This window comes from Protomyctophum parallelum (assembly GCF_964188405.1).
Source record: "Protomyctophum parallelum genome assembly, chromosome: 12".
Lineage (NCBI taxonomy): Eukaryota > Metazoa > Chordata > Actinopteri > Myctophiformes > Myctophidae > Protomyctophum > Protomyctophum parallelum.
Window position 1 is genome coordinate 13,098,907 of NC_139712.1, and position 25,876 is coordinate 13,124,782.

General features: G+C 44.2%; 1 protein-coding gene across 1 annotated transcript; it reads right to left on the reverse strand.

Moving 5' to 3' along the window:
- Positions 1-25: 25 nt before the first annotated feature.
- On the reverse strand, positions 26-25,876 carry tmx3b (thioredoxin related transmembrane protein 3b; the record flags this gene model as incomplete). Its single annotated transcript, XM_083777635.1, has 16 exons — positions 25,811-25,876; positions 23,980-24,040; positions 23,096-23,135; positions 20,251-20,374; positions 18,983-19,028; positions 18,129-18,209; positions 16,203-16,302; positions 15,016-15,093; positions 14,598-14,664; positions 8,096-8,194; positions 6,667-6,724; positions 6,409-6,462; positions 4,411-4,467; positions 3,386-3,515; positions 2,354-2,422; positions 26-403 (listed from the first exon to the last, which is right to left on the reverse strand). Exons 1-16 carry the CDS (start codon positions 25,857-25,859, stop codon positions 26-28), a joined length of 1,491 nt encoding a protein of 496 aa, XP_083633761.1. The 5' UTR covers positions 25,860-25,876.

Below are 25,876 nucleotides of genomic sequence, written 5' to 3' on the forward strand. Positions count from 1 at the left end.
TTATTAGCCCCGCCCCTCCCACCCGTTAATCCGTCTTCTTCTCGGCGGGAGCCTTCTCTTCTAGCTCCTCCCACTCCTCTTCGGCGGCCCCGCCCCCTCCCCCTCCCCCTCCTCCTCCCTCCAGGGGGGTGGGGCTGTGTTCTTCCTCCTCCCCCTCCCTCTCCTCCTCCCCCTCCTCCCCCTCCTCCCTCTCCTCCTCCTCCCCCTCCCCCTCCCCCTCCTCCTCCTCCTCCTCCTCCTCGTCGGTGTTCAGCCCCTCCCCCCTCTTGAGCAGCGTGGTGTCGTGGAGGTCGTCGGGGTCGTCGGTGTCGGCGGTGCAGATCCCGTAACACATCAGGCTGATGACGCCGAGCGGGAGGCCGAACAGGAAGCAGCCCAGGACCGGAGAGCTGCGGAACACTGACTACACACACACACACACACACACACACACACACACACACACACACACGTACACGTACACAAATGATTATGTTTAGAGTGTGTATTGGCCTGGGGAGGAGGACTATGGAGCCATCTAGTGGCGTTAAACTGTAATGGCAGTGTCACTGGATTTATTTCTACTAAGAGATTTCAACCTTAATACGACTTTGTACTTATCAGAGGAAATTATGTAAAAAGAAAAGTTTAAGCCCAGGCCGTGGCGTAACCGTCTGGGCACCCGACTGGTAATCCAGTCGCAGTGTGCCGCGGGTTCGACTCCCGAGCCCGACACGGCCTTTACTGCATGTCTTCCCCCATCTCTCTCCCGTTTCCTGTCAGCCTACTGTCTGTCCCTTCAAAAACCAATAAAAGGCGTAAGCCGCAAAAAATATCTAAAAAAAAAAGAAAAAAAAAAAAGTTTAATGCAAATGTTATGCACATTTATAATAGTTATTAAATATGAATAATAATAATTTCCTGTCAGCCTACTGTCTGTCCCTTCAAAAAACCAATAAAAGGCGTAAGCCGCAAAAAAAAAAAAAAAAATTAATGCAAATGTTATGCACATATATAATAATTATTAAAATGTGAATAATAATAATAAATTAATAATTTACATTTGGGGGATATCTGTCACAATAATACATTGTGCCTCATGGACTGATTTAAGATGCTTTCTTTAGATTTGCATTGTTCTTCTTGTCTGTGGACAGTGCTTTCTGTCCGCCACATCATTTGCATTTTCACCTCATGTTTTTGTCCTCCTTTACCCGCAAGTACTCAAAATAATGCTTGTATTTCCAACGAGCATCCGATCTCGCCGTTATCCGCATTTGCCGTTTATTGTAGCGTGTGGTAATAATGTTCGTTCAACCGGCGCTTTCTGTGTATGCGTTCGTTACAAGGTTTTGTGTGTCTGTGTTTACCACAGCCCCCCCAGAGCCTTAGAAATAGTAAGACCCGCCCTACTCTAGTCAGACTGTCTCTGATTGGCTTACCCTAAAATCTGGCCCTACGTTAGCCAATCATTAACCTCTTCTGCGACGTGCTTTGTTCACGTTAGGGCGAGAGAAGCCGGGTGGGCTCAGAGAGGCTAGTATGAGAGCACAAACTAAACCGTACGACACAGAGCGCTCTCTCAGCAGTCAGCGACGCACAGAGACCAGACGTTTCACTTGGATCCAGTGTTGTTTTCGTCGACTAAAACTAAGACGAAAAATGTTCGTCGACTACCTTTTTCCACTGACTAAAACTAAATGGAAACTAAATGAAAACTAAGCTATGATGACTAAAACTAAGACTAAATATACTGACAATTTCGTCGACAAATAAAAACTAGAAAAAAAAATGTTAGGAAGGGACTATAGTGGACGAGAGATCCAGTATAAGTCATTTTACACTTGGTTGCATGCTGAAAAAAGCTGATCTACGTGTAAAAACACGCCCGTCAAAATACATTTTAGTCGACTAAAATCTTATGACATTTAGTGGACTAAAACTAGACTAACAATAAAACATTCCGGGTGACTAAAATGTGACTAAAACTAAGTGAAAACTATTCAAAAGACAAAGACTAAAACTAAAGTAGAAATTTGATGCCAAAAAAACCACTAGTTGGACATAATAATAACGCCATAACGCGGTTAAGACACGCACAATAACTATAAGGCCGTTATGGAAGGGGAAATGTAAAGCGTTAGGTTACAAGTTACTGCAAAAAGTAGTTTCGTTATGTGACGTAACGCCATGTAAGGGCGTTAGTCACAACACTGATGATGGTTGACCTTTCACCCTGACCCCAACTGACCATGATGGTTGACCTTTGCCCTAACCCTGACTCCAACTGACCATGATGGTTGACCTTTGCCCTAACCCTGACCCCAACTGACCATGATGGTTGACCTTTGCCCTAACCCTGACCCCAACTGACCATGATGGTTGACCGGGCATCAAACGCCACCCTCTTCACCCTCTGGACCACACCGTCACCTCCATAGGCCTGGAGAGAGAGAGAGAGAGAATTTCATAGACAAATAAAAACTAGACTAAAATGTTAGGAAGGGACTAAGCCCAAAGCTTATCGATACCGGGTACTGGATAAGCCCAAAGCTTATCGATACCGGGTACTGGATAAGCCCAAAGCTTATCGATACCGGGTACTGGATAAGCCCAAAGCTTATCGATACCGGGTACTGGATAAGCCCAAAGCTTATCGATACCGGGTACTGGATAAGCCCAAAGCTTATCGATACCGGGTACTGGATAAGCCCAAAGCTTATCGATACCGGGTACTGGATAAGCCCAAAGCTTATCGATACCGGGTACTGGATAAGCCCAAAGCTTATCGATACCGGGTACTGGATAAGCCCAAAGCTTATCGATACCGGGTACTGGATAAGCCCAAAGCTTATCGATACCGGGTACTGGATAAGCCCAAAGCTTATCGATACCGGGTACTGGATAAGCCCAAAGCTTATTGATACCGGGTACTGGATAAGCCCAAAGCTTATTGATACCGGGTACTGGATAAGCCCAAAGCTTATCGATACCGGGTACTGGATAAGCCCAAAGCTTATTGATACCGGGTACTGGATAAGCCCAAAGCTCATTGATACCGGGTACTGGATAAGCCCAAAGCTTATCGATACCGGGTACTGGATAAGCCCAAAGCTTATCGATACCGGGTACTGGATAAGCCCAAAGCTTATCGATACCGGGTACTGGATAAGCCCAAAGCTTATCGATACCGGGTACTGGATATCAGGTTTTTTCAAGCTCCATCTCTAGTCAGGAGTGGATAAACACACAGAGAGAGAGAGGTAAAGTAAGGAGACGGATCCGGACCACAGAGAGAGAGAGAGGTAAAGTAAGGAGACGGATCCGGACCACAGAGAGAGGTAAAGTAAGGAGACGGATCCGGACCACACAGAGAGAGAGGTAAAGTAAGGAGACGGATCCGGACCTGGGCCGATCCGTTGAGCACGGAGCTGATGAAGTGGACCAGCTGCTCTGTGGTTTCTGTGGGACCGACGGGCAGGAAGTACTGCTCGTTGGACGTGTTGAGGATGACCACGGACGGAACCGCCACCTCGCTGGAGGAGCACGCACACACACACACACACACACACACAGTTAGCCAACTGACAGACTGATTTTTTTTCCTATTTTATTTGTTTTCCTGCCGTTTTGCCATTTTTGCCGTTTTCTCGATTGTGCCGTTTTGCCATTTTTGCCGTTTTCTCGATTGTGCCGTTTTCTCGATTGGCAAAATGAATAATAACTCACCCCATGATGAGGACACAGAACACACTCACCCCACGATAATAATAATAATAATAATAATAATAACTCACCCCATGATGAGGACACAGAACACACTCACCCCACGATAATAATAATAATAATAATAATAATAATAATAATAACTCACCCCATGATGAGGACACAGAACACACTCACCCCACGATAATAATAATAATAATAATAACTCACCCCATGATGAGGACACAGAACACACTCACCCCACGATAATAATAATAATAATAATAACTCACCCCATGATGAGGACACAGAACACACTCACCCCACGATAATAATAATAATAATAATAATAATAACTCACCCCATGATGAGGACACAGAACACACTCACCCCACGATAATAATAATAATAATAACTCACCCCATGATGAGGACACAGAACACACTCACCCCACGATAATAATAATAATAATAATACACGATAATAATAATAATAATAATAATAATAACTCACCCCATGATGAGGACACAGAACACACTCACCCCACGATAATAATAATAATAATAATAATAATAATAACTCACCCCATGATGAGGACACAGAACACACTCACCCCACGATAATAATAATAATAATAATAATAACTCACCCCATGACGAGGACACAGAACACACTCACCCCACGATAATAATAATAATAATAATAATAATAATAATAATAACTCACCCCATGATGAGGCCGTTGATGTAGTCGTTACCGTCCATGTGTCCAAACTGGAAGTCCCTGAAAGACCAGACACCATCATGATGCTATATACTGTATATACAGTATATACTGTATATATATACACAGCCCAAAGCCGTAAAACACAAATGTTGTGTCAAACCATGTGACTTCCATTGGAAATGCATTGGGGCAAGATGTAATCACACCCTTTGTAAACATCTAGCATGCATCAATGAGGTATTATATATTACTAGCCCTTACCCGTTGTGAGACGGGCGCAGTACCCCCCCCCCCCTTGTGGCCGCGGGGGGTACTGCGCCCTGGGTGAGTTTTCGCTTTTTTAATTCAGTAATAAATACATTATTAATCATTAATGTGTCAAATCGAAAAAGGGGCTTTGTTAAGACCTCCATATTATCATGGTCAATGCCTGTGTGAAAAGTGGGAGCGATTGGTGCAGGCGGTGAGGAGATATGGCGGTGTTTCTGACACACACACACAGACAGACATTGACTGAATTATAGTATGACTAGTCCTTACCCGTTCTGAATATATGCAAACAGCAAATCATGTTCAGTGTGTGATGTAATAGATCACATTACTGATAGGGGGGGGAATTGTTTACAGATGGTCTTGGGAAGTTGGGTTGGGCACTAAAGTATAGGCTAATTAAATGCTGTAGTACAATCATAAGTACACCATTGATGTGTGATGTAAATATGGTGGTGATATTCTGCCTATAAATGGAAGTTATTGAATATTTTCAAGGTCGGTGTTGCACTTTGTAGACGGTCCCTAACCGCTCACCGTCTGCTGCCCGTGGAGATATAAGCTATTAAACGGTGAACGCGGAGGTTGGCTTTTTGGGCTTCAAAGCAAGTTGTAGTTTGTTCTTTATATAATCAGGATAAGAATTAGATGTTTTGTGTGATTTAGGAACGTGTCGTTGTCATTGCATCTGTCTGTATGTATTTTGTCATTGTGTTGTTCCGACGGCACGGGATCTGTCTTCTCCAAACGTCTCTATTTGGCCACCCCGAGACCCCGACAGATAAGCATTCCGTTGTGATCGTGCTGTTCAGTGTGTCACGCAGCCACGCTGGGTGCGCGCAGGGCTGTAAGCTGTCGTTGTCAGTGTCCAGGCTTTGAGCGTGCATGTAGCCCATGTGTAATGCACGGCGAAGGAGGTGGTTGAGGAGGGGGCGGACAGTGTAAATGGTGCATTTATATATAGCGGCGGAGCGGCTGCAGTCCTGGCTGTGTGTCGCTGATCATAAGCCCAGAAACAGTGTCCTCGGAGCGGCTGCAGTCCTGGCTGTGTGTCACTGATCATAAGCCCAGAAACAGTGTCCTCGGAGCGGCTGCAGTCCTGGCTGTGTGTCGCTGGTCATTCACATCCAACACGGACACAGAACAGATGCTCCGACGGGGCTGGGTTTCGCTTCCTACGTCACACTACAAACGGTGACCTATCGAATTATGCGTCCCACACCCCCTCCACAGGCACACAATTCTTCAAGTTACAATTCTCCATGATCGTGTGGTGATGTAAAAACAATATCTGTACAGTAAATATGACAGTTGCGTCGGTAAAAAAGTAGCCTAGCTGGATTGTGGGAGCGTGCAGATTTATTTTGGCATGGAGAGATGTGTGCTAATAGTGTGGCTCGGTCGGAGATAGAGCACGGACAAATAAACTGGTTTTTATTCACTAATAAATTCATTATTAATCTTATTGGAAAAATGGCTTCGTTAAGACCTCCATATTATTATGGTCAATGCCTGTGTGAAAAGTGGGAGCGATTGGTGCAGGCAATGAGGAGATAAGTGTTTGTTTCTGACAGACAGACAGACAGACAGACAGACAGACATTCAGACATTCGCTCTATTATTATTAGGATAATGTTATGTTGGATGCTAGATGGAAAGGTGTGAGTCAATGAGGTATTATATATTATAATGTTGTAAAGGTGTGAGTCGGGACTAAGTGTTCCTCACCTGTTAAAATGCTCCCGGTACTCCTTGGCCACGCCCTGAATGAGGCTCTTTAACCTGAAGAAAAACACATAAATATTATAATAAATATAACATAATAAATACATACTACGACCAGCTTTGTGTTCAACATTATAAATAAATACTATAATAAATATAACATTATAAAAACATACTACGACCAGCTTTGTGTTCAACATCCTACCTGCTGCTCTGCTATTGGTTAATCCTACCGGCTGCTCTGCTATTGGTTAATCCTACCTGCTGCTCTGCTCTGTCAAATCCTTCTCGTCGATGACGGCGATCGCCACCAGTTTACCTGCAACACAAGATGAGGATCACATGACATACCTGTCTGTCTGGAGCTCACATGAATACCGGAAGACTCGACCCGGGGCGAGTTCTCTCTGAGAACTCGCCCCGGAAAGTGAAAAGGACTCGCCAAAAGGGGAAGCAATCTCGCCCCGAAAGTGAAGACGACTCGATTCCGAGCGATGCGATGCCGATGGAGAAATCCCACATAGTTAAGTTACCTCATAGTCATGCTGCATGCGCTGTTGGTCGATGAAGAATTATAATCCAAGGTTTGTCAATCATATTATGGTTTAGGGTTGAAAGTAAACCATAATAAGTAAACTTTAAGAAGATATCTGCAGTCATTGTGCTGCAGACAGTGCAGAGCGCATGAGAGCAGCTCCGCTTGCTAATGGAGTTGACATTTGCGCAACTTCACTGCATGGCATTACAGTAATTATTGGCTGGCAGTTATTTGCCAGCACCTGCTCCAATATAGGCCTAAATCAAACTTTATTTATATAGCACATTTCGGTGCGCGCACTCACCATGTGAATCCAAGCAGGTCCTCACAAGTATAGGTACACCGCCAGGCTCCACAAGGTTCTCAGCGCAATGGCGCATCGATAAAAGTTGGGATTTCACTAGTGGCATTATTCAGGCAATACTCAACAGATTGTTATAATTCCAAGTGATCTATAATCTGTGAAGTTTATATTTTCATTGGGGTGTAAGTAATGTTTTTATATGACTTTTATCAAACATGGTAGCCTATATTTAATGTCCACTGAGCTGTGGTGCGCCTTGCCTAAACTCTCTCAATGAAGTGAAGCAAACTCGCCAGAATGTGAAGAAGAGTCGCCCCGGGTAAAAGTGGCGAGTCTTCTTGTTACCGCTCACATACCTGTCTGTCTGTCTGGAGCTTACATACATACCTGTCTGTCTGTCTGTCTGTCTGTCTGTCTGTCTGTCTGGAGCTTACATACATACCTGTCTGTCTGGAGCTCACAAACATACCTGTCTGTCTGTCTGTAGCTCACATACCTGTCTGTCTGTCTGTCTGTCTGTCTGTCTGTCTGTCTGGAGCTTACATACATACCTGTCTGTCTGGAGCTCACAAACATACCTGTCTGTCTGTCTGTAGCTCACAAACCTGTCTGTCTGTCTGTCTGGAGCTTACATACATACCTGTCTGTCTGGAGCTCACAAACATACCTGTCTGTCTGTCTGTCTGTCTGTAGCTCACATACCTGTCTGTCTGTCTGTCTGTCTGTCTGTCTGTCTGTCTGTCACATACATACCTGTCTGTCTGTGTCTGTCTGTCTCTCATGTACTAACCTGTCTCACCCAGCTCATACAGGGTGTCTGTCTGTCTGTCTGTAGCTCATGTACTAACCTGTCTCACCCAGCTCATACAGGGTGAACCCGTCTATCTGCAGGTAACCTTGGAAACGCTCTTTGTTGATCCAGGAAGACAGGCTGCCGTCCTCGTACTCTGAAACACGCACACACACACACACACACACACACACACACACACACACACACACACACACACACACACACACACACACACACACACACACACACACACACACACACACACACACACACACACACACACACACACACACACACACACACACACACACACACAAAGTCTTAACACGGAGTCCACCAGAAACGAGGAACATGAAGGTTTAACCCATTTTGGTGTTAGCATCATGTTATGCTTTAGCTATTGAAAAATAGCAGATCTACAAGCTCATAGCGCGCCACCGAGTGGCGCGCTACGAGCTTGTAGGTCTGCTATTTTTGAAAAATCGAAGAGCGACTGACATAGAAGACATTTTTTTTAGAATCTGGTCTCAGGTCAGAATGGAAAACTGTCAGGATGTAGAAGACATTTTTAGAATCTGATCTCAGGTCAGAACGGGTTAAATCAGTACCCTAGACCGCCAAACCCCAGATTCTCGTTAGCTGACGATGCTAACCAGCATCAACACAGAGTGGGACACTGTGGCCGCGGCCATTTTGAACATTGCACGCGCGTCCACTTCCTGTCTAAAGCCCACCATTCACAGCTCTGTATCTCAGAAAAATTTAGTTAACCCATTCTGACCGTGAGCTTGTAGATCTGCTATTTTTCAATAGCTAAAGCATAGCATGATGCTGACACCAAAATGGATTCACGTTCAGAATGGGTTAAGGATTACATAGGCGAACATTGGTTCAGAACAGTGCTTCTTAAATAAATAATCACAGCTTTAAATAACAAAATACAAGTAGCTACTGTTGTAAAATATTGTAAACATGTTTTGGGGTCCCATAATGAATGGCCTTTAGGACCCTGTCAGGCTGTCACCCTATAGGCTAATTCATATACATTTAATTTAGGGGTCCTTGAAATTTAAATGACTGAGGATCATTGAGTTAAACTGTGAGTCACAGGAAATACAATGACAGCCTGCATAACTTTTTTTCTTTTTTTTAATATCTTTTATCCCATGATTTTGTAACCCATTTTTCACCCCTGTGTCAATCATCTAATGTGATCCTGGGCTCTACACACCCTCCACCAACCTAGTCCCCATATATGGGGGACAAGGGGAGACCAACCTAGTCCCCATATATGGGGGACATGGGGAGACCAACCTAGTCCCCATATATGGGGGACAAGGGGAGACCAACCTAGTCCCCATATATGGGGGACAAGGGGAGACCAACCTAGTCCCCATATATGGGGGACAAGGGGAGAGCAACCTAGTCCCCATATATGGGGGACAAGGGCAGACCAACCTAGTCCCCATATATGGGGGACAAGGGGAGACCAACCTAGTCCCCATATATGGGGGACAAGGGGAGACCAACCCAGTCCCCATATATGGGGGACAAGGGGAGACCAACCTAGTCCCCATATATGGGGGACAAGGGGAGAGCAACCTAGTCCCCATATATGGGGGACATGGGGAGAGCAACGGACTTGAACTCATGCTTCCTTCATGCCTGAGTGTCCAAGTTGCTCCTTTACACCTGACAGGGGGGAGTTTCCCTGGTTGGACGTAGCGCGTTATTCCACGTTATTCCAACCAGTTCCTTTCCCTTGCATAACTTGCATAACCTTTGAATGAGGGCTTGGTTTATATTTTGTGCTAAACTAATACATTGAATAACAGAGATAAGATAAGATATTTTCTCCATTGTGGACTTACAGTAAGAGATACGGTACAGTAAGTCAACACACAGTGAAAGTGCAGTAGCAGCTTTTTGTTCTTATACCTGGAGACAGTGTGCGCTGTACGTGCACAGGGGAACAATGGGTCAATTATATCCATGGTATTTTTCTGTCGCTATCCATAATGCGACGCAGTGTTGTTTTTGGCAGCAAATTTCTATTTTAGTTTAGTCATAGTCTTTGGACTGAAACTTCATTTAGTTTTAGTCACATTTTAGTCACCTGGAATGTATTAGTGTTAGTCTAGTTTTAGTCGACTAAATGTCATAAGATTTTAGTCGACTAAATCTACAGGTGATTTAGTCGACTAAAATGTATTTTGGCGGGCCTTGTAGCCGTCATAATAACTGATTTTACACTTGCTGAAAATAGCCGATATACAAGCTCACAATGCGTCGCCCTGCGACGCGTTGTGAGCTTGTAGATCTGCTATTTTCAGCATGCAACCAAGTGTAAAATGACTTATACTGGATCTGTTGTCCACTAATGTGTTAAATGTGTTAGATAGTGTGTTAGATAGTGCGCCACTCGGTGGCACGCTATGAGCTTGTAGATCTGCTATTTTTCAATAGCTAAAGCATAACATAATGTTTAACCCATTCTGGACAGGAACCCATTTTGGTGTTTTAACCCCATATTTGGGTTCTGTACAGTATGTACAGTATTCAAAAATGTAAACATTTTGATTCTGCTAAATAAATTCAGAAACCTTAGGTCAGGATTTAGAGGCCAAAATGGTTTAAAACACCAAAATGGGATAAAGTTTAAACACACAGTACTTAACTAGTGTACGAGCACCCAGGATTGCACCTCTATGCGGACGTGCAGTTCAGCGGAGAGATAGAACCATAAATAATAATATATGTAAATGTTGGAGAGCAATAAAGAACCGTATAATTATAATTTAAACCGAGCTGCATGGTCTAGAGATGCCGGCGTTCTCTCTAAGCAAATTAACCGCAGACTACAGTTAACCCATTCTGACCTGAGATCAGATTCATACGAGGTTTCACACAATGGACACACACTGGTCTGATCAACCCATTCTGACCTGAGATCAGATTCATACGAGGTTCCACACAGTGGACACACACTGGTCTGATTAACACAGTTAACCCATTCAGACCGGATAGGAGGAGGACTCTACACAAAGGTCTTCTACATCCTGACAGTATTCTGAAAAGCCCTTTCTAATGTTTCTAATAATGTCAGTGGATCTCAAAACCATAATTTCATGTCAAGGAAACCCCCAGAATTATATCTATTTGTCTGCGGACCCCCCCCCCCCCATCTGAAAATATGTTGTTCCAGGGACCCCCCCCCCCCCCCCAGAAGCAAAGATTTGAGTTAAAAACGCTCGCTCTGAATGAATATATATTCAAAGGTTTGCGTCACATTTCCACGATTTATATAAAAAATACAAAATAGCAGACCTACATGCTCGTAGTGTGGCACTCGGTGCCGCGTTACGAGCTTGTAGATCTGCTATTTTTCAATAGCTAAAGTGTAACATAATGCTTAGAAACACACAAAGGAGGTTCCCCTCATGAATGGTTTAAACAGCATACATACACACACAGCACACAGACCGCAGGCAGAGAATCTGATCTCAGGTCAGAACGGGTTAAACAGCATACATACACACACAGCACACAGACGGCGCGCAGAGAAAGAAACGTTCTTTGACGCGAGCAGGTCGAATTCACCCCACGGCTCAGAGGGACACGTTCATCAGTCGCCATGGCAACCTGTGCCTCCCAGAACACTCTACACATCAGAGTGGTGGAGGGCTCCCAGGTAAGGATGGAGCTCCATATCCCATACCCCAGGGGGGAAAAATATATATGAAAGAAATGGAGTTCCCGGTCGGAGATTAAAACCGGGTGCATTTTGCATCGCAAAACGCAGTTTATAGATAACACGGAATGCTCCTCCATAAGGACTGTAATAACCTTCCGCTCCTGTCGGAATGCTCCGCTTTATTATGGATATCAATCCGCGTCGCTGAGAAAAAAAATTTCATTATTATTTTGGCTCGGCCTTTCATTCTTTTAGCGATCCTAGACCGGATCGCGCATGAGCGCTGCCGTCCACCTCCCATTATACAGGCAGACTAAAAGCTTCAATAACTCCTAATCTACGGAGCTCTCTGTGGTTTGGTCAATCAGCGCGATGTTCGGAGGCCTTTGCTGACTATATCCGGTGGTCTAGATGGAAACATTGGTGCTTCCTAGAGCAAGGATGGCTATATTTTAGCTCGCTAGCATTGACGCTATTTATTTAGCACAAGATGGACGCCCACAACATCCGTTTCTGTGCTGCGTGCGCAGCCTCTAAACCGCCCCCACAGACCGTGGCAGTCAGAAGTTGGATTTGCGTCCAGCAGGTGGCAGCCAAACGGATAAGGGACGCAATAAAACAATGACCTCTGCGTCCCTGTGTCCAGGAGGGCGGTGTGTTGGTGGTCATTAACCCGTCCTTGTGTCCAGGAGGGCGGTGTGTTCAGGGTCATTAACCCATCCTTGTGTTCAGGAGAGCGGTGTGTTAGTGGTCATTAACCCATCCTTGTGTTCAGGAGAGCGGTGTGTTGGTGGTCATTAACCCATCCTTGTGTTCAGGAGGGCGGTGTGTTGGTGGTGGTCATTAACCTGTCCTTGTGTCCAGGAGAGCGGTGTGTTGGTGGTCATTAACCCGTCCCTGTGTCCAGGAGGGCGGTGTGTTCGTGGTGGTCATTAACCCGTCCTTGTGTCCAGGAGAGCGGTGTGTTGGTGGTCATTAACCCGTCCCTGTGTCCAGGAGGGCGGTGTGTTCGTGGTGGAGGTGACCTGCAGCGACCCGGTCCTCATGAGGTTCTGGTGCTGGGGGAGGACGCCGTTCGACAACGGGCAGGTGGAGCAGACGGACGTGACGAGGGTACGGCTGGATTATGTCATGCTTTATAGCAGTTGAAAAAACAGCAGATCTACAAGCTCTAAGAGCTTTTTTTTTTTAATCGTGAAAATGTGGCGCAAATCTTTGAATATATACATGTATTCTTACAGAGCGAACGTTTTTCTCCATTTCTTTTTTTTATCCCACCATTTTGTAACCCATTTTTCACCCCTGTGTCAATCATCTAATGTGATCCTGGGCTCTACACACCCTCCACCAACCTGGGGAGAGCAACGGACTTGAACTCATGCTTCCTTCATGCCTGAGTGTCCAAGTTGCTCCTTGACAGGGGGGAGTTTCCCTGGTTGGACGTAGCGCGTGGAAGGAACACGTTATTCCAACCAGTTCCTTTCCCCTCCATCAGGCGCCCCGGCTGGCCAGGGGGAGGCAGTATAGAGACCAGTTCCTTTCCCCTCCATCAGGCGCCCCGGCTGGCCAGGGGGAGGCAGTATAGAGACCAGTTCCTTTCCCCTCCATCAGGCGCCCCGGCTGGCCAGGGGGAGGCAGTATAGAGACCAGTTCCTTTCCCCTCCATCAGGCGCCCCGGCTGGCCAGGGGGAGGCAGTTTAGAGACCAGTTCCTTTCCCCTCCATCAGGCGCCCCGGCTGGCCAGGGGGAGGCAGTATAGAGACCAGTTCCTTTCCCCTCCGTCAGGCGCCCCGGCTGGCCAGGGGGAGGCAGTATAGAGACCAGTTCCTTTCCCCTCCATCAGGCGCCCCGGCTGGCCAGGGGGAGGCAGTATAGAGACCAGTTCCTTTCCCCTCCATCAGGCGCCCCGGCTGGCCACGGGGAGCGAACGTTTTTAACTCAAATCTTTGCTTCTGGGGGGAACAACATATCTTCAGATGGGGGTTGGCGGCCAATTACAGATAATCTTGGGGGTCCTTGACATGAAAATGTTTGAGAACCATGCACTGATAGAGAAACATGAGGGTTTTTTCTATAAACGATACCAACAGTCGACACCATTGTCCTGTTCGTCTCCTCTCTCTAGGTCTCCCTCACGGAGCTGCGCTTTGTGCTGCGCGCTCTGTGCCGCCAGCCCTGCCTCCCCAGCGCCCTCTACTGGTCGCCCTTCGTCCTGGCGCTGTGCCTGGACGCCCGCCACGCCCGCTTCCGCCTCGTCCACCAGACCATGGCGGAGAGCGGAGCGATGGCGCTGACGCTGAGGCGATGACGCTGAGGCCATGACGCCCGGGCTGTGCTTTACAAATCCAATCGCCCATTTATCTTTCATTCTACAACAGGTCTTTTCCAGGAAGCAATCTGATTGGTTGAAAAGGTTTCTAGCCGTGGGTTAAACCAGCACCGTTCACCACCTAATCAAAACAAAGAATTCAGCTGCTCGGTTCTCCCAGAGCGCTATAGCAAACTCGGTGGCTAGGCTAGCTAGTTTCTTGGGACATTTGTGGTCGTAGTGACTATACATCTGTCATTAAAAAAATATATATATGTCAGCGATTTTCTAAGTTTTAAGGGTAACTGTGGTAGAATTGCAATATTACACTCGAGGGTGTGGTCTAACGTGATTATTGCCACTTCAGTGATGCTTGCGGAACTCGACTCCGTCTCGTTCCTGACCGCATCACTGTCGTGGCAATAATCACGTTGACCCACACCCTCTTGTGTGATATTGCTTCATTGTTTGGTTATAACAGGAGGTTATTCTAATGTGCTGTGTGTAATGTGTCCTCCATGATGTCATAATCCTGAACCCCAGACATAAACTCACCGTCGTACGTGAAGTGAGCTCCGTCCTTGAACACCACAACGGACGGCAGCTCTGGTAGAGTCATAGACTGGAGGGAGAGAGAGAGAGACACTGTGTTACCATGGAGAGAGAGAGAGAGAGAGAGAGAGAGAGAGAGAGAGAGAGAGAGAGAGAGACATTGTGTTACCATACCGCTGCAATTGGTTGGTGAGACCTCATTGGTCATTGGTGAAATAAACCTCACCTCTGGTGAGAATTAAAGGGTCATTCCGTAACTTCTCACCTCTGGTAAGAATTAAAGGGTCGTTCCGTAAATTCTCACCTCTGGTAAGAATTAAAGGGTCATTCCGTAACTTCTCACCTCTGGTAAAAATTAAAGGGTCGTTCCGTAAACTCTCACCTCTGGTAAGAATTAAAGGGTCATTCCGTAACTTCTCACCTCTGGTAAGACGTCTTCTGAAGCAGAGAAGAAGTAGGTGTAGACGATGAGCTCTGAAGCCACGTCAATGTATTTCTCCTGGAAATCAGTATTATTATGATTATGATTATTATGATTATTATTATGACTAGTCCTTACCACCCCCCCCCCCCCCCCCCATTAATATCTTAAATTGCCGTTGATCTTAACTTGTATAATATATTTAGTATATACAAACAGCACTATAGCATGAAAGTATTCGTACAAATGCATGGTATGGAAATATTTTCATGGTAGGGAAATATGTGACTAAATTTGACTGAGGGACTGCCATTGGATGTCATGTCATGTGAAAGCAGGGAATTGTAGCTTCAAATTGACATTTTGTTTGTTCAGTTTGACCCACCAGTTTTGGAGATATGGCTTATAGAGTAATGTCTGGCAGAGAAACAGAGAGTTGAGAAAACAGGCTTGAAAGGTTCACTTCTGTGGTCTCTAACATTACACCTATAGCTACATGTTTATGCATTTATTTCATATTTACATGTCTTCTGTGGTCTCTAACATTACACCTAGCTACATGTTTAAGCATTTATTTCATATTTACATGTCTTCTGTGGACTCTAACATTACACCTAGCGACATGTTTAAGCATTTATTTCATATTTACATGTCTTCTGTGGACTCTAACATTACACCTAGCTACATGTTTGGGCATTTATTTCATATTTACATGTCTTCTGTGGTCTCTAACATTACACCTAGCTACATGTTGAAGCATTTATTTAATATTTACATGTCTTCTGTGGTCTCTAACATTACACCTATAGCTACGTGTTTAAGCATTTATTTCATATTTACATGTCTTCTGTGGTCTCTAACATTACAGCTAGCTACATGTTTAAGCATTTATTTCATATTTACATGTCTTCTGTGGTCTCTAACATTACACCTAGCTACATGTTTAAGCATGTATTTCATATGTACATGTCTTCTGTGGTCTCTAACATTACACCTATAGCTACATGTTTAAGCATTTATTTCATATTTACATGTCTTCTGTGGACTCTAACATTACACCTAGCTACATGTTTGGGCATTTATTTCATATTTACATGTCTTCTGTGGTCTCTAACATTACACCTAGCTACATGTTGAAGCATTTATTTCATATTTACATGTCTTCTGTGGTCTCTAACATTACCTACCTTGAGAGGAGACTCCCCGCCCACGTAGACAAACAGAACGTCGTGTCGTTTCATCATGTGATCAAACATCTGCCTGCTGGGCAGAGCGCGCACTGCTGGCCTGGAGTGGAATTACAGGCAGAGACATTACATTATTACACAGGAGTTAAAATAGTAGTATAAAATATTGTAATATAGTAAAATATTGTAATATAGTAAAATATTAGCGCAACTTTCAGTCAACTTTGACCCCTCTGTCACATGGAACTATTTTTGGGGCGTAGTGATATGGACACAAAAAACATAGTTTTGTGTGATAGAGGGGTCAAAAATGAAAGAAAGTTGCGCTATATGGTAGAAATAGGTCAACAATACAAATGACGTTAGTTTTGTGAATTAATTTACTTTTACTGCGTGGCCCCCAGTGCCCCCCACAAAATGACCGGAACTACTTCATATTTCACCAAAACCAGAGCAGAACTCCCACCACGGGACTCGGGCAATCAATTAATACAGTTGCAACCACTATATTAATATCCCCTCAAGGACTCCTGGTGGTCCCCGGACCACCTGGAACCCCCTGAAGGATCGCTGGTGGTCCCCGGACCACCTGGAACCCCCTCAAGGACCCCTGGGGGTCTCAAGGACCCCTGGAGGTCCCCGGACCACCTGGAACTCCCTCAAGGACCCCTGGAGGTCCCGGGACCACCTGGAACCCCCTGAAGGACCACTGGTTGAGAAAACAGAGACACACAGAGATTTTGAAAACATGACCAATGACAAAAAACTCCCATATCTGCTGGGCGAAGTACAACAATGTGCAAACTGCAGCAGCGAGATTTGTGAGTTGCTGTGATAGGAGAAGGATATCAAATGGAACACAACCACCCTAAAGACTAATCATTGTGTATATTCCTGCACTATACCTGCATTGAGTGACCTGGGTACATAGAAGTTGAACTATTGAAGATTCTGACAAAGTACATAATTTTTGTTTTGATTGTATTGCTGTATTGTTGTAGTGTTCTTTCTGCTTTGGCAATGTAAACGTATGTTTTCTCATGCCAATAAAGCCCTTTGAATTGAATTGAATTGACTAACTGAGGCCACTTCTCTCTGCTTAGATGGACTTATGGAGCCCCCTAGTGGTTCTGGGGCCACATTACTTGCTCCAAATGTGAGCCAGGCTTTTGGTCAAGTCTTCAGTCACAGCTTTAATTATGTCCCCTCCAAGGAAGCTCTGAGAAGGAAGGGAAGTGGTCACGTGACCGGGCCGCGCCATGACACTTTCATGGACACTTTCATGACTTTCATGAAGGACTGTCTAAAGAGGACGAGACGCGAAGAGCGTACGGGTTCATATTAGGGCCGGGACTAATTGCGATTCATTTAGATTAATTAACTACAGAAAAATTAATCGCGATTAACTACAGATAAATTAATCGCACCTTTTTTTTCACCGCGGAACGTTTCTCACTGGGCGCTTTTCTATAGTACTGAAAACTGGAAATAATAAAAAGTCACCCCATTTTGTGTTGCCTAGAACTGGAGGTCTGACAAAAAACAGTAACAATATGAAGTAAGTACAGCTTTGTGATGTCACTGAGATGTACTTGTTACTGTTACTATTTTTTTTTTCAGACATCCAGTTCTAGGCAACACAGAATGGGGTGACTTTTTATTATTATTTCCACAACAGGTATATTAATGACAGTAAAATGTTGAAAATGAGTGGTATCCTGTAGTCACTATTCATTGATTCACTGGGATACCAAAAAACATTAAAAAAAAAGGTTTCTTACCGTTCTCGGGTTGAATATTGATATGCGATTAAAATGCGATTAATCTAGATTAATTAATTGCAAAGCCTCTGATTAATTAGATTAATTTTTTTAATCGAGTCCCAGCTCTAGTTCATAATTAATGTTTATGTTGAAAATCACTCACCCTGCCACCCTGTTGGCGAACTCGATGATGTCGTCCTTTGTTCTCGGACCCTTGTAGTTATAGGCCAGATCCCCCTTTAGCCTGAGAGACAGACAGGCAGAGAGACAGACAGGCAGAGAGACAGACAGACAGAGAGACAGACACAGACAGGCAGAGAGACAGACAGGCGGAGAGACAGACAGGCAGAGACAGACACAGACAGGCAGAGAGACAGACACAGACAGGCAGAGAGACAGACAGGCAGACAGACAGAGAGACAGACAGACAGACAGACAGACAGACAGACAGACAGACAGACAGACAGACAGACAGACAGACAGACAGACAGACAGACAGACAGACAGACAGACAGACAGACAGACAGACAGACAGACCACATTTATCGAGTACCCGGTATCAATCATTATCAATGCTGTTATGGAGCATAGCGACCCATGACGTCATGTTTTAGTTAAATAAATAATGCATATAAAGACCTGAAGATACATGGAGATTTTATCCTAATTATTACGAACGACAAATTATTCAATCCGACTTTATATATAATATAAAGCCATTTAACACATATTGCACAAATGAATGGTTGTTTTTAACCCATTCTAAAAATGTCTTCTACATCCTGACAGTTTTCATTCTGACCTGAGATCAGATTCTAAAAATGTCAGTCGCTCTTAGATTTTTCAAAAATAGCAGACCTACAAGCTCATAGCGCGCCACTCGGTGGCGTGCTATGAGCTTGTAGATCTGCTGTTTTTCAATAGCTAAAGCACGACTCTGTGCGCACAGCAGACTCTGTGCGTGCGTGCGTGCGTGCGTGCGTGCGTGCGTGCGTGCGTGCGTGCGTGCGTACTCACAGTTTTATCGTAGGGTAACCGCGGACTCCAAACTCAGACGACATTCCTGCAACAGAGAAAACATTTCCACTCAGACTGATGGTTTTATTATCCTTTTTTAAATTTAACTGACCTCATAGCGTACAGTTTATTAAAAGTAGCTAAAAGTTACTTATTCTGTAATTGGGTTTGAATAAACCATAATTATGAGCGTAATGTACACAGTGAATAAAGCATAATTATGAGCGTAATGTACACAGTGAATAGACCATAATTATGATGTAATGTACACAGTGAATAAAGCATAATTATGATGTAATGTACACAGTGAATAAACCATAATTATGAGCGTAATGTACACAGTGAATAAACCATAATTATGAGCGTAATGTACACAGTGAATAAAGCATAATTATGAGCGTAATGTACACAGTGAATACACCATAATTATGATGTAATGTACACAGTGAATAAACCATAATTATGAGCGTAATGTACACAGTGAATAAACCATAATTATGAGCGTAATGTACACAGTGAATAAACCATAATTATGAGCGTAATGTACACAGTGAATAAAGCATAATTATGAGCGTAATGTACACAGTGAATACACCATAATTATGATGTAATGTACACAGTGAATACACCATAATTATGATGTAATGTACACAGTGAATAAACCATAATTATGAGCGTAATGTACACAGTGAATAAACCATAATTATGATGTAATGTACACAGTGAATAAAGCATAATTATGAGCGTAATGTACACAGTGAATAAACCATAATTATGAGCGTAATGTACACAGTGAATACACCATAATTATGAGCGTAATGTACACAGTGAATACACGATAATTATGATGTAATGTACACAGTGAATAAAGCATAATTATGATGTAATGTACACAGTGAATAAACCATAATTATGAGCGTAATGTACACAGTGAATAAACCATAATTATGAGCGTAATGTACACAGTGAATATATATTTTATTCAGAATGAGTTAACCCATTTTGGGCGGGAACCCCTTTTGGTGTTAGCATTATGTTGTGCTTTAGCTAGTGAAAAATAGCAGATCTACAAGCTCATAGCGCGCCACTAGGTCTGCTATTTTTTTTAACTGTCAGGATTTAAGACATTTTTAGAATCTGATCTCAGGTCAAAATGCGTTAAAGAACCACCATTCTTCTGTGCGTTAGAATCTGATCTCAGGTCAGAATGGGTTAATATCACAGCAGACTCTTCACATAATGAGAAGAAAATAGTAAATTAAACTCACCAGAATACGCCGTGGCGTCCATCTTGCCGACCCGAACCGGCGACCCGGAGCTCTTCAACTCCACGCCGACCTCCAACCAGATCGGATCCAGCTTCTTACAGTACCCACACCACGGAGCATAGAACTGGACAACATAGAGAGGACACACCCTTTATACCACGGAGCATAGAACTATCAACATAGAGAGGAAACACCCTTCATACCATGGAGCATAGAACTATCAACATAGAGAGGACACACCCTTTATACCACGGAGCATAGAACTACCAACATAGAGAGGACACACCCTTTATACCATGGAGCATAGAACTATCAACATAGAGAGGAAACACCCTTTATACCATGGAGCATAGAACTATCAACATAGAGAGGAAACACCCTTTATACCATGGAGCATAGAACTATCAACATAGAGAGGACACACCCTTTATACCACGGAGCATAGAACTATCAACATAGACCTTTATACCACGGAGCATAGAACTATCAACATAGAGAGGAAACACCCTTTATACCATGGAGCATAGAACTATCAACATAGAGAGGACACACCCTTTATACCACGGAGCATAGAACTACCAACATAGAGAGGACACACCCTTTATACCATGGAGCATAGAACTACCAACATAGAGAGGAAACACCCTTTATACCATGGAGCATAGAACTATCAACATAGAGAGGAAACACCCTTTATACCACGGAGCATAGAACTATCAACATAGAGAGGAAACACCCTTTATACCATGGAGCATAGAACTATCAACATAGAGAGGAAACACCCTTTATACCATGGAGCATAGAACTATCAACATAGAGAGGAAACACCCTTTATACCATGGAGCATAGAACTATCAACATAGAGAGGACACACCCTTTATACCACGGAGCATAGAACTATCAACATAGAGAGGAAACACCCTTTATACCATGGAGCATAGAACTATCAACATAGAGAGGACACACCCTTTATACCACGGAGCATAGAACTATCAACATAGAGGAAACACCCTTTATACCACGGAGCATAGAACTATCAACATAGAGAGGAAACACCCTTTATACCACGGAGCATAGAACTATCAACATAGAGGAAACACCCTTTATACCACGGAGCATAGAACTATCAACAGAGAGGAAACACCCTTTATACCACGGAGCATAGAACTATCAACATAGAGAGGAAACACCCTTTATACCATGGAGCATAGAACTATCAACATAGAGAGGAAACACCCTTTATACCACGGAGCATAGAACTATCAACATAGAGAGGAAACACCCTTTATACCATGGAGCATAGAACTATCAACATAGAGAGGAAACACCCTTTATACCATGGAGCATAGAACTATCAACATAGAGAGGAAACACCCTTTATACCATGGAGCATAGAACTATCAACATAGAGAGGAAACACCCTTTATACCATGGAGCATAGAACTATCAACATAGAGAGGACACACCCTTTATACCACGGAGCATAGAACTATCAACATAGAGAGGAAACACCCTTTATACCACGGAGCATAGAACTATCAACATAGAGGAAACACCCTTTATACCACGGAGCATAGAACTATCAACATAGAGAGGAAACACCCTTTATACCATGGAGCATAGAACTATCAACATAGAGAGGAAACACCCTTTATACCATGGAGCATATAACTGGACCACATAGAGAATCTTATATTTTCACATGGCGGTCCGTGGACAAGTAGGCTAATAGACACTAAGACAATGCGTGAATCTCCTTTGCATGCGAGCATAGACATAGTCTATGCTCCGCCTCGCCCCGCCTGCCTCCGATTGGCCTACAACCACACCTCGCCTGCCTCTGATTGGCCTACCGACACGCCCCGCCTCCTGCCTCTGATGCGAGGTTACTCCGTGGTGGGAAATAATAAAGTACGGTGTGATACAAGAGAACTGTACGTTTTATTTTTGTAGAAGAGGCAAACTAATAGTTTATGATGTTTTTGACTGAAAATGCTTCGGCCATGTCTCTAATAGTTTATGACGTTTTGGACTGAAAATGCTTCGGCCATGTCTCTCAGACTAATGGACTGAAAATGCTTCGGCCATGTCTCTCAGACTGAAAATGCTTCGGCCATGTCTCTCAGACTGAAAATGCTTCGGCCATGTCTCTCAGACTGAAAATGCTTCGGCCATGTCTCTCAGACTGAAAATGCTTCGGCCATGTCTCTCAGACTGAAAATGCTTCGGCCATGTCTCTCAGACTGGGGGTCCTGGACAGGAAAAGGTTTGGGAACCACTGTATTATAACATGGATGTACTCTCTTCCTGTCCTGTCCCGCCCCCCCCCCCCCCCCCCCCCCGTACTCTCTTCCTGCCTACAGCCTCCCCCCTCGGCTTGGCCCCGACATGGTATGCACGACTTCTCATTCGCCACACACACACACACACACACACACACACACACACACACACACACACACACACACACACACACACACACACACACACACACACACACACACACACACACACACACACACACACACACACACACACACTTCCGCAGGGGATGAGCCGCGACGGACAGTGAGTGGAGCCAAGCATCGCTGAATGAACCTAGACAAGTTGTTTTACAGCGTGTGTGTGTGTGTGTGTGTGTGTGTGTGTGTGTGTGTGTGTGTGTGTGTGTGTGTGTGTGTGTGTGTGTGTGTGTGTGCGTGTGTGTGTGTGTGTGTGTGTGTGTGTGTGCGCGTGTGCGTTAGTGTGTGTGTGTGTGTGTGTCTGTGTGTGTGCGTGTGTGTGTGTGTGTGTGTGTGTGTGTGTGTGTGTGTGTGTGTGTGTGTGTGTGTGTGTTTTAACTCACGTCCACCAGCCAGACATCATCAACTCTGGTATCTTTAAATCTGGAGAAAAAAACAGAACAGAAAATCTGTCATAAGTTCTAGTTGATGTGGTTCTATGTCCTCTAACAGACATTATAGAGGACAGGTTCTAGTTGATGTGGTTCTATGTCCACTAGCAGACATTATAGAGGACAGGTTCTAGTTGATGTGGTTCTATGTCCACTAGCAGACATTATAGAGGACAGGTTCTAGTTGATGTGGTTCTATGTCCACTAGCAGACATTATAGGGTACAGGTTCTAGTTGATGTGGTTCTATGTCCACTAGCAGACATTATAGAGGACAGGTTCTAGTTCATGTGGTTCTATGTCCACTAGCAGACATTATAGGGTACAGGTTCTAGTTGATGTGGTTCTATGTCCACTAGCAGACATTATAGGGTACAGGTTCTAGTTGATGTGGTTCTATGTCCTCTAACAGACATTATAGGGTACAGGTTCTAGTTGATGTGGTTCTATGTCCACTAGCAGACATTATAGGGTACAGGTTCTAGTTGATGTGGTTCTATGTCCACTAGCAGACATTATAGAGGACAGGTTCTAGTTCATGTGGTTTGATGTGGAGCGGCGCTCCCAGCCTGTGGAGCGGCGCTCCCAGCCTGTGGAGCGGCGCTCCCAGCCTGTGGAGCGATGCGCTCCCAGCCTGTGGAGCGGCGCTCCCAGCCTGTGGAGCGACGCTCCCAGCCTGTGGAGCGATGCGCTCCCAGCCTGTGGAGCGGCGCTCCCAGCCTGTGGAGCGATGCTCCCAGCCTGTGGAGCGACGCTCCCAGCCTGTCAGAGTTAACATGGATTAAATAATCTCCACTGAAAATGGTCCTAACTCCTAACACACGCACACACACTTACGTGTCGTCGAGATCTTCCACCACAGCGAACACCGTTGAGGTCAGGAGGAGACACGCCACGACTGGACCAAGAAAAACACAAGACAGATTTTTTTTTACAATAACAATAACAGCCCTAGTGGTACTGTACTGTACTGTACTGTACTGTACTGTACTGTACTGTACTGTACTGTACTGGTAACCAACCAGTGGTAGCCTCGTGGTACCAACATCATGTTATCTCTCCTAATGGTACCAACATCATGTTATCTCTCCTAATGGTACCAACATCATGTTATCTCTCCTAATGGTACCAACATCATGTTATCTCTCCTAATGGTACCAACACCATGTTATCTCTCCTAATGGTACCAACATCAAGTTATCTCTCCTAATGGTACCAACACCATGCTCTCTCTCCTAATGGTACCAACATCATGTTATCTCTGCTAATGGTACCAACATCATGTTATCTCTCCTAATGGTACCAACATCATGTTATCTCTCCTAATGGTACCAACATCATGTTATCTCTCCTAATGGTACCAACACCATGTTATCTCTCCTAATGGTACCAACATCAAGTTATCTCTCCTAATGGTACCAACACCATGCTCTCTCTCCTAATGGTACCAACACCATGTTATCTCTCCTAATGGTACCAACATCATGTTATCTCTCCTAATGGTACCAACATCATGTTGTCTCTCCTAATGGTACCAACATCATGTTCTCTCTCCTAATGGTACCAACATCATCTTATCTCTCCTAATGGTACCAACACCATGTTCTCTCTCCTAATGGTACCAACATCATGTTATCTCTGCTAATGGTACCAACATCATGTTCTCTCTCCTAATGGTACCAACATCATGTTATCTCTCCTAATGGTACCAACATCATGTTATCTCTCCTAATGGTACCAACATCATATTATCTCTGCTAATGGTACCAACATCATGTTGTCTCTCATAATGGTACCAACATCATGTTATCTCTCCTAATAGTACAAACATTATGTTATCTCTCCTAATGGTACAAACACCATGTTATCTCTCCTAATGGTACCAACACCATGTTATCTCTCCTAATGGTGCCAACACCATGTTATCTCTCCTAATGGTACCAACATCATGTTACAGTATCTCTCCTAATGGTACCAACACCATGTTATCTCTCCTAATGGTACCAACACCATGTTATCCCTCTCCTAATGGGACCAACATCATGTTGTCTCTCATAATGGTACCAACATCATGTTATCTCTCCTAATGGTACCAACACCATGTTATCTCTCCTAATGGTACCAACACCATGTTATCTCTCTCCTACCAACTACCACATGTACACGTGTTTATAGACAGACAGACAGACAGACAGGGTCCACCATGTTCAATTCATCATAACTGCTACTGTACTAAAGAGCATTTACACGTGTTTACAGACAGACAGACAGAGGGGGTCCGTACCATGTTCAATTCATAACTGCTACTGTACTGAAGAGCATTTACACGTGTTTTACAGACAGACAGACAGACAGACAGACAGACAGACACAGACAGACAGACAGAGGGGGTCCACCATGTTCAATTCATCATAACTGCTACTGTACTGAAGAGCATCTACTGTATAAACTGTCTCCTCCTCTTCCTCAGTACTTTCTCTCAACAACAGGACGGATAATATAACAGAGGTGTAGCCTAATAATGGATGCTACAAACATAGCCTAGCTGGACACAACAACAGCACAACAACAACAACAGCTACAGCAACAACACGAGCTAATGAAGCTAATGTATAAAAACAGAAGAATTATTAACAGGTGAATGTATTAATTATTAAACGCCGTTTACCTCCACAACAAAGCAGGGGTGTTTTCATCATCTTCATCTTCTTCTTCATCAGACAGTAGCAGCGAA